Below are 9,576 nucleotides of genomic sequence, written 5' to 3' on the forward strand. Positions count from 1 at the left end.
TTTGGATTTTTTTTTTTTTTTTTTTTTTTTTTTTTTTTTTTTTTTTTTTTTTTTTTTGGAGAATATCACATAACAAATATGTGGATCAAGTTTGAACCGACAACCTGTAAGTAGAAATTTCTTAATCGTTAAGGATCAAGGCTCTTAAAGATACTGTTGTGTGGACTATCGTTAGAAAGAAATCAAATAAGGAAAATGTGTTAAGCGAGAGTAGAAAGTATTCCTAGCTCTATTTGCAACTGTTGTTCATTTTAATTAATTCCAACTCTGAGGCTTTTTTATGTAAAAATCCCATAGGAATAGTTTTACAAATCAAAGAAATATGTCTCTTGATTTAGAATAAAACTAGCAAACAACAATAAGTAAATTCATACAAAATAAAATAAAATATCATAATAAACAACAGCAAACCTGATATTTATTTCAACCACGCTGCTAACGGAAGATTATTAAGGCAACATCTCAGCCATCAAAAGTAAATTCATACTAGATTTCAGAGGACAAGTACAAATCTATTACAGTCGCTAGAGAGGGAACATACCTGACTTGTGAATGCGCTCTGATCCTGCCAAATCCACTACAACCAGCTTGCTCTTTCGAATAAGTGGCCTGAAAGGTCTACCTAACTCCGAAGGTTCACCCTCTTCACCTGAAAGAACCTCTTCCCTTACAACAGATCTTTTAACCTGTACCTGCACTACAGCGTTGATATAATTTGAATTATCAAGATCCAACAAAAGTCTCCTTCCTGATAAATAAATTGTAAATCATGAAATATTAAATCAGAGTCACACAAGGATATATAGACAGTATGAAACTGATTATTCACCATCAGAATTGCATGGCTACGAGAAGACTCGGTATTCAACTTTGTATTGGCAGCAAAACGATGGGCCTCTCCAAGACGTAGTATCTCTAGAAAACTGCTTTGGTTCCTGATTTCCACAACAGTTGCTCCAGGTACGGAAACATCACCTGTTTTAGGATCTTCCACAAATGGGATATTATCATTTGCTGGATCAAGCAAGTCTTGCAGAGTCTCCATATAAAGCTAAACAACAGAAGCCCAAAAATATGAGTAAGTTGCTTGCGAAGAACCAAAAGACTTCAATTAAAAATTTGGAGCTTCAACAAATTATGAAGGAAATAAAAATCCAGAAGATATATAGTGTGAAACAGCATAAACAAATAATACATTTACTATTTTGTCCTGTGAATTAACACCTGCAAGTAAGAGACTGAAACTGAATCTGCTTCATGAGATACATCAGCTAAAATATCCTCCATAGCACGGACCATAATGCCACGATCAGACATATCTTCATCCCCTAATCGTCCAAGCGTAAATGTCTTCCCCGTACCAGTCTGGCCATAAGCCATCACGGTCCCATTATAACCTTCTAGAACACTCTAAAAAATGAAGCAGGTCATCACCATCAGAAGAAGAAGAAAGTGAAATAAAATAGAAGTTCATGCAGGAGTGTAAAAATGCATGCTAGTGTGAGTCATAGAGCATGATACAGTCGGATCAGAAGAATATAAAAACTACTGCTTTTTGGTATGACATGTATCTGGTTCTCAACAACTTTAAAACTAAAGAATATTGCAAGCATACACACCTCCACTACCGGCTTTGCAACTACTTCATACACACGCTTCTGTGATGCAGATTCAGTAAGCACCTCATCAAATTCATATGTGTCAGAATCCCAATTGTTCTTTCGAAGTTTCAATCTTTTAAGCTGCCATGAAGTAATAAATAAGGTCAATGTCAAATCCTATAATATGAAAAGAAAGAGTTCATTCAGATTTGGCCACTAATAACGGGAAGCTGATGTCCTATGTCTTTTGTTTCCATCATATTTAATCTCTTTTTTTTTTATTTTTGATAACTAGGTATCGGGGCCCCAGCCCCACTAATCCTAGAAAACATTTCACCCGTCCCATGGCCCAGACCCGAAGAAATTAAGGGTTTTTCTTATTGAGCTCATCCAAATGTTTGAATACACAACTCCTAAGTAGGTATCATCAACAAACCACGTACCTTTATTTCAGACTTCAATTTTAATAAACTGCCGTTGGCCCAGAGGAAAATTTTTATTCCGAAGTAATCTAGTTATTCTCAAATGTACTACTAATAGCAACTGAATCTTTGTTGTCTTCCATTATCACGAGACTGTAATTACTTCAAGTGAACACACAAGCAACATGTTTTTGCTGATCTCATGGCAGTAATATTTGCTCTATTATCCTACCCAAGATGAGCTGAGAATGAAATAAAATATATTAACCTCTGGCTGCAGTTCCACACAATCAGCAAAATCTGCATCTGCCACTTGCTCTTCTGCATTTCGGGGTCGTAATCTAACAGCCACACGAACTCTTCCTGGCACTGACCAAATCATATACAACATGGACGAAAATAAGCAAGGCTCGGTCATTGCACGCTACATATAGAAAAGAGGGAGAGAAAAATGCAAAAATAATTCCCATCAAGCAAAACACTAAAAATTCGAGGTCCAGTTTCCAAGAACCCTCCTCCTAATTAATCCTGAAGTACTGAATGCACCAACATTGGAATTACACCAATTCAATTTATTGAACTATGATGCTTAAAACCACAGTCGCACAGATGAATCTGATAAATAGACCACTTATTTGAGGAAGCGAAATTCGAAGATCAAACTGCTCTGAAGAAAATGCTGAAGTCAAAGCAACTCTAGATGGCAATTACAGGACACTTTACCAGAAAACAAAAATAATAACTACGAAAACAAGCAAAATAAATCAGCTCTATGTCCATTTGATTTAGCAAGTCATAATTTCAAAAGAAGGATACATTGTCACGTACCTCCATCCCCATACTTATTTGAATTGGAGCCAAAAGACGCAGAGGTAGACCGACGAATAGGTGGCCTAGCCTTGAACGACGAACTCCTGAGGTTAGAAGCAGCATGCGACGGCCGATCCACCTTGAAGGATCCTCTATGAGAGCCGCCATTCCTATAAGCACCATTCAAAGCCATACAATCCGAATATAGGCAGCAGAAAAATCACCGTCGATCAAGGATTCAAAGGCGTCTGGTCCTCGTTAGCTTTCTGAAGCTGCTCGGTACAAGCAAGCAGTGAAAGCGAGTGAAAAAACCAGAAGTTATGGGACAAATATAAAGCGTTTGCTTGTGCTTGCTGGCTGGCTAGCTTGATTACACTGCGAAATGATGGAGAAAAGGAGTGGAGCCCAAATAAGTGAAGAGGAGACAGAGATGGTCGCAGATCGGTAGGTCCAACGAAGAAGAAAACCAAGAGAAAATAAATCGACCACGACGTGAAAACACCCGTCGGAGAAAACTGCGCGGCGGCCAAAACGCCCCCACGTCGCCGACCACTCTTAAATATCGCCGACGGTTTTCACAGTGCCTTCGTGACGAGTATTTCTAGAAATTAAAAGAAAATGGAATTATCTTCAAAGGGAAAAAAGATGCAGATTTCGCGGCAAAAACCAAAAGTAATTTCAGTGTTTATAAATAAATTATTTATAATAAAAATAAAAAAATTAAAAAAAAAAGGGATTAAAATACGTGCTAAAGAAACAGGCGACCGTAAAAGGTACTAATCATGATAATAAACCAAGTGAATAATAAAAAATAAATTATTTAAATAATTTATTAATATCGATCTAATAATTAATTTTTTTCGAGAGCGATCAAACACATGACAGTTAATTAAATTAGAAAATCTTCTAACTATTTAACGAATGTTCGTGTAAATTCTCGATAATTATTTTCGTCATAATTGATCGAGAATGACCTAATCAATTAGGTCAAACCACAAATATATGGATCAATAAAATAATATATATTTTGATATTATAATAAGGAAAAACCAAACTAATTTTCCTTTAAACGTTTGGGCCGATCTCGGCCCATTCCAATATATCGTTATTGGGCTTTGCTCTCGCGCGAGCCCAATTTCCACTTACCCACAATCAAAAGCCCATCCAACAATTTCGCTGTCCAAACCCTAGCTTTAGCCATGATCAGCCATTTCCACTTCCCTCCATTGAAATCCTCATCCGCTCCAATCAAAAGCATTTCTCCATTCAAAGCCAGTCACATCACATGCACTTCTCCGGCTGCTCACCGGAACTATTTCGACCACAACGATGACCACCGCAGCAATTGCAAACATCGCCATCATCATTCTGTAAACTTCTGCGCCCTGCCACATATCCTCCTCGGCGGTTTTCCTTTTCCGGAAACGATTCCAGTAGCTTGTTGGTCAGTGAAGAAGGTTCATCATCTGCGAAAGTCTTGTTATCGGTTGGGTGTTCCAGATGACCAGTGTTCAAGGCTTTGGCGCGTGCTTGCAGGAACATGCTCTTCAGTTTCCGCGTCCCAGTTACAACGACAGCTGCAGGAGGTATACATACCACTTTCAGTTGAATTATTAAACAACGATTTAAGGTTTTTGGATTTACTTGAAATGCATTCGCATACGTCATTTTAGTAGCTGCCTCGACATATTATTTTATTTTAAGAAATGAATAATTTATTCGTACTGATTGATGCTGGTCATTAAGCATCCAGCTGACTTTGACCAAAGTTGCTCCATCGATGATTATTGCAACCAGTCGTGGCTGTGTGTTTCTACTTCTTAATCGAATTACTTCTATTTCGCATCTCCCTGCAATTTTTCGTTACAAACATACTAGCAATACATATAATTCCATGTATATTCTGTCTGCTTGTTCGTTTTTTATCACTTCAAGTATGTAAGAAAACGAAAGGAAATAAGCTTAAAGTCATGTCGCCAATGATACTGCCGACGAACGTTAGGTTCTTCCTATTTTGTTCTATAGATTAATTGTTTCCTGAAGTGTAAATGAAATGTAACGTAGAATATCAATTGGGTTCACCGTGAATGAATGCTTCAATCTGAAATGGAGGGCTGTCTGAACACTACTTGTCAAATTATGTACTTACCAATGTTACTTCCTTCATTACTGTCAGACGCAAGAGGACTGCCTTATGGAGATCTCCACAGGCTGCCATCCTACCCAACGCACACCTCCCAATGCGCAGTTTGGAAGTCAAGAACAGGTGAGCTATGTAATTTTTTGAATTCGTTCTTATGGAGGTTAAGTTGGGAAGGCCTCTTGCCTCTTAGTGAACTGGTCAATGTCTGTAAATAGGATTTGTAATTGCATTTTTCATGTTGGCTGTTTGCATTATGTAGCGTTTAGGATATTAGTCATTGCTGTCTGTTTACTTCAGTTCATAATAATAGTTGTTCTGTTAAAATCATTTTTCTTATCACAGAGCTCAAGTTTTCTCAGTTGGTGGATATAAGATAACAAAAGATGTGAGCATTTTTTTTTTTTTTCCCCCGCATGCTTTCTCTCACTGATTAGACACAATGTAATAATTGACTGTTCTTCATTCACCATCACGGTCCGAGGAAGAATTAAACGACCAACTTGCTCACACCCCCCACCCCAAATTTTTTTTGGGAGATACTGGCCGGTAATTTTGATATGGTGTGAACTCTATAGTAAACATTCTGAACTCAACAACTGCTGTTACACGTTACTAGTAATTAACATTGTGATCGACTTATGTAATCAGTGTCTGAATGTTTTTTTGGTTCTACAATATTTATGATTATGAAACTGTGCTGGTGTATCCGCTGGGTCATAAAGTATTCCCTATTAGTCATTGCTGTCTGTTTATTTCAGCTCATAACAATCATAGACTGGCTCAATTTCTCCAGCTCTTATTTGCAGGACATCAGCAGATGATATCAAATCTCTCAGACTTGTAACTGCCATTAAAACACCTTATCTTCCGGATGGTAGATTTGATCTTGAAGCATATGATGCCTTGGTGAATCGGCAGATTGAAAATGGAGCTGAAGCTGTGATTGTGGGTGGTACGACTGGTGAAGGTCAGTTGATGAGCTGGGATGAGCACATAATGCTTATTGGTCACACTGTCAACTGTTTTGGTGGATCAATCAAGGTCATAGGCAACACTGGAAGTAACTCTACAAGAGAAGCAATTCATGCTTCGGAGCAGGGATTTGCTGTTGGAATGCACGCTGCCCTTCATATAAATCCTTATTATGGCAAAACTTCCATCGAGGGAATGATCTCACACTTCAATTGTGTGCTTTCTATGGGCCCAACTATTATATATAACGTACCACCTCGAACTGGTCAAGATATCCCCCCACATGTCATTCAAACTGTTGCTCAAAGTCCCAATCTGGCTGGTGTGAAGGAGTGCGTTGGAAACAATCGTGTCGAGCAGTACTCGAACCAAGGAATTGTGGTCTGGAGTGGAAACGACGATCAGTGTCACGATGCCAGGTGGAATCATGGAGCAACTGGAGTTATTTCTGTTACAAGCAACTTGGTGCCCGGTTTAATGAGAGAGCTCATGTTTGGAGGGAATAACCCTCCCCTAAATGCAAAACTGATGCCTTTGATGGACTGGTTGTTCTTCGAACCCAATCCAATAGGCCTCAACACGGCGCTTGCTCAACTCGGGGTCGTGAGGCCTGTGTTTAGGTTACCATACATACCTCTTCCAAAAGCAAAGAGGGAGGAGTTTGTGAAATTAGTCAAGCAAATTGGGCGGGAAAACTTCGTCGGTGAAAAAGACGTACAAGTTCTTGATGACGACGATTTCATTTTGGTTAGTCGGTATTAGTAGCACGGTTCCTTGCTGCCTTGCTGCTTCAGATTTTTCAGGTCTGTACTCTATTCCTCATGCCCTTAATCTTAAGATTTCTTGTTGGTTCTCTGTAGCAAGGCAGGCTGTTATGAGTTTTGTGGTGTTGAATTTGTAGTAATAATAAAATATGAATTAATGGACGTGAAACCCAAGTCTTCAACTCGTTTCTTGGCGTCTAAATGGGTGCCTGTTGGTTGGGGCCTCATTCTGTTGAGATATCTAATTCCAAATTTTTAAAAATTATATTAAAGGTTTCCCCCTTACGTTACGTTCTTGTTTGTTGATTATATTCTCGTCTCTATAAGTACATTGAGAATATATTAAAGGGGGGTTTTTAATTTTAATATTTTCAAGTAGAAAATTGTATTTATTGTTCTTATTCTCCTCCCACTTTATTGACTGTTTTATAACTATTTCATTATTGTTTTTTTTTAATGGAAAAACCCACTTTTTTTTTAAGTTTGTGTTTATCTACTGGAACTTTAAATAATGTTTAATAAAGGTCTGAATTTTGTTTGGTTATTTAAATCAAATATTTGTTTTATTACTATTCATTAGACGAACACTTTTTCAACCTTAATTGGAACAAAAACCAACCCAAAAGTAAATTTGCAATACTTTTTTTAATTTTAGGATAAAATTATAGCATTTATCTCAATTTAATGAAATTGAATATTGGGTATTTTTTTAATCAATATTTGAACTAGATTTTTTTTTAATGATGTGATGGGTTTGTAAATAATTATTGATTTAGACTTAATTTCAATTTGGTATTTTAGGTTGGAAAGTTTATAGGAAAAATAAAATAAAATAATTTTAACTCCCAAATTTGTATTTTATTAATTTTAATTCTAAATTCAAATTTTGGATAACCTTGCAATTTTAACCCGCTAACAAGTTCTTCCTTAAAATATTATTTAAAAAAATTTCTCTTGAATTACAAAATATGAGTAAATACACATTTTAAATTGGGTCAAATTTATTTTTGAGAAAACTTTATTTTATTGAAATTAATGAATTTAAGCAAAGAAGATTTTTTTTATGTTAGCTTTTAATTAAGATTAGACGATAAATTTACAGAAATTAAACCACTCAAAATTGAAAGTTTTAAGATAAAAAAATTATTAAAAAAATATATTCATTATTCGAGCAAGACGTTTTATGAACTTTTTTTTTTTTTTTAATTTTTAATTTAATAATAATTAAACTAGAGGAAACCACGCAGGTTTTTTAAATTAGCCTTTTTTTTTTTTTTTAGTGAGGTAGAAAATAGAAAAATAATTTGAAGAAATTACTATAATATATTGTCAGAAAATGAAGAAAATATATTTTTTTAATTGAAATTACTATCAACTTTGATTCGAGTAACTTGTCATAACATTATTTCTTAATCCTATCCTCTTACCAATATAATTAAAATATATAAATCGATTCGAGAGAATATTTTTTAAAAATTTTAAGGAGCGAGAGAGTCACAACGCGTTCTTGAACAAAGCACCAACCAAGCTTCTTCAATGGAGTTTGATCACATAAACAAAGGTTCATCAATGGAGAATTTCGATAGATCGAATTTTACAGTACAGACTACAGAGTTTTGCTTCATGATACTTCATAACATCACTATGTTCTTAAAATCTATCCCCTAATAACTGAATTTTACCCTTATTCCCCTCCCCTCAAGATCTAAACCTAACTTATTGTCAAAATAACAGATTACATACCAAGGAATCGTAGGAAAAAAGAAAGAAAGAAAGAAAGAAATCGGAAGCAAGAAAGTGATCAAAGGTTGAGAGATCCTCTACTTGATTCTTTGTTACAGACGATTTTTAATTTTCGAGCCAGGCGCTCAAATTGGAGCCAGGCTGTGGTTTTTGCTTGGAGAAATTCTGGAGTTGAGATAACAAAACCTGATTCTCTTTGTGAAGAAGAAACGCTTTCTTCCTCAGCCTCTCGTTCTCCTCAATAATGCTCTGATTCTCCATGTACAGTTTCAAATTCTTGATCTCCATCTCTACCTTAACGCCCGCCGTATTCGCCTCTTCCTTCTTGAATCTCATCCTCCTGAAAACAAAACACAAACTCTGTAAATACAAAATCAGAGAAACCGAAGAATCAAATCGGAAAAGCAAGAACAAAAAAATCAATCACCTCAAAAGCCTGTAAACTCGAATCGGCCGGCGGCGATGGCGAGAATCTAAAAACGAACGAGTGAGGTTCAATCGAGAAGAATCGCACATATTTCGGCTGCTGCTGTGAAGGTCGAATTCAGAGAATTGGTTAGCAATGGCGGAGAAGGAGATTGGAAGTATAAATAGAAGAGAGACGAACAAAAAGGGAAATGGCAGAAGAGAGAGAAAGAGAGGCTTTCCATAGCAATGATTACAGTAAGACTCATGATGGCAAAGGGGCAGCAAGTAGATGACGAACAATGCAGAATTAGAAGACGATCACTGTGAGAAAATGAGATTTATTTATTTATTTATTTTTTTGGGAAAAAAAAAAAAAAAGTCTAAAAAAACCTAAAGCCGTAGGCAACAATTAGGATTCAGTTCGGTTCATTTGCTCCAATTAAATGCTTTATTCGTCACATTTTGTAACTTCCATTAAAGTAATTGATATTTCTTAATTTATAAATTTAATTTATTACATATAAAATTTAACTTTTATGTCATAATAATTATTAAATTAAAAAATATATATTAAATATTTTAAAATTTATAAATTAAATTTATAATTTAATATTTATTTTACTATGTTCCGTGCCTTACAAAATGAGGGGTGGTGGGAATGGAGGGGAAATATAATCTCTGTCTCCCATCCTATATTATCTTGCGATTAAAAA

The 9,576-nt window shown here is 35.8% G+C and overlaps 3 protein-coding genes across 4 annotated transcripts in view; 1 reads left to right on the top strand and 2 right to left on the bottom strand.

Annotated features, from left to right (window-relative positions):
* Nucleotides 1-3,474, bottom strand: part of LOC111479661 (kinesin-like protein KIN-UB) — a 10,904-nt gene extending 7,430 nt beyond the window's left edge. Inside the window, exons 1-6 of one of the 2 annotated variants that reach the window (XM_023124451.1) lie at nucleotides 2,852-3,474; nucleotides 2,292-2,392; nucleotides 1,620-1,742; nucleotides 1,225-1,410; nucleotides 830-1,051; nucleotides 542-692 (exon numbers count right to left, since the gene is read on the bottom strand). In XM_023124451.1, coding sequence (XP_022980219.1) covers nucleotides 542-692; nucleotides 830-1,051; nucleotides 1,225-1,410; nucleotides 1,620-1,742; nucleotides 2,292-2,392; nucleotides 2,852-3,026 — 958 coding nt within the window. In that variant the 5' untranslated portion in view covers nucleotides 3,027-3,474. The remainder of the gene's footprint in view (nucleotides 1-541; nucleotides 693-829; nucleotides 1,052-1,224; nucleotides 1,411-1,619; nucleotides 1,743-2,291; nucleotides 2,393-2,851) is intronic. The other variant, XM_023124450.1, reaches the window with a different exon arrangement.
* Nucleotides 3,475-4,042: 568 nt separating this feature from the next.
* LOC111479730 (4-hydroxy-tetrahydrodipicolinate synthase, chloroplastic-like) lies at nucleotides 4,043-7,002 on the top strand. The gene is made up of 3 exons (XM_023124562.1): nucleotides 4,043-4,419; nucleotides 5,010-5,099; nucleotides 5,783-7,002. Exons 1-3 carry the CDS (start codon nucleotides 4,334-4,336, stop codon nucleotides 6,708-6,710), a joined length of 1,104 nt encoding a protein of 367 aa, XP_022980330.1. The 5' UTR covers nucleotides 4,043-4,333; the 3' UTR covers nucleotides 6,711-7,002.
* A 1,239-nt stretch (nucleotides 7,003-8,241) lies between these two features.
* On the bottom strand, nucleotides 8,242-9,271 carry LOC111479815 (protein LITTLE ZIPPER 1-like). Its single transcript, XM_023124682.1, has 2 exons — nucleotides 8,883-9,271; nucleotides 8,242-8,795 (listed from the first exon to the last, which is right to left on the bottom strand). The coding sequence occupies exons 1-2, from the start codon at nucleotides 8,969-8,971 to the stop codon at nucleotides 8,561-8,563; spliced, it is 324 nt and encodes a 107-aa protein (XP_022980450.1). The 5' UTR covers nucleotides 8,972-9,271; the 3' UTR covers nucleotides 8,242-8,560.
* Between the last annotated feature and the right edge of the window lie 305 nt (nucleotides 9,272-9,576).

The sequence above is a fragment of the Cucurbita maxima genome, unplaced genomic scaffold (genome assembly GCF_002738345.1).
Source record: "Cucurbita maxima cultivar Rimu unplaced genomic scaffold, Cmax_1.0 Cma_Scf00005, whole genome shotgun sequence".
Lineage (NCBI taxonomy): Eukaryota > Viridiplantae > Streptophyta > Magnoliopsida > Cucurbitales > Cucurbitaceae > Cucurbita > Cucurbita maxima.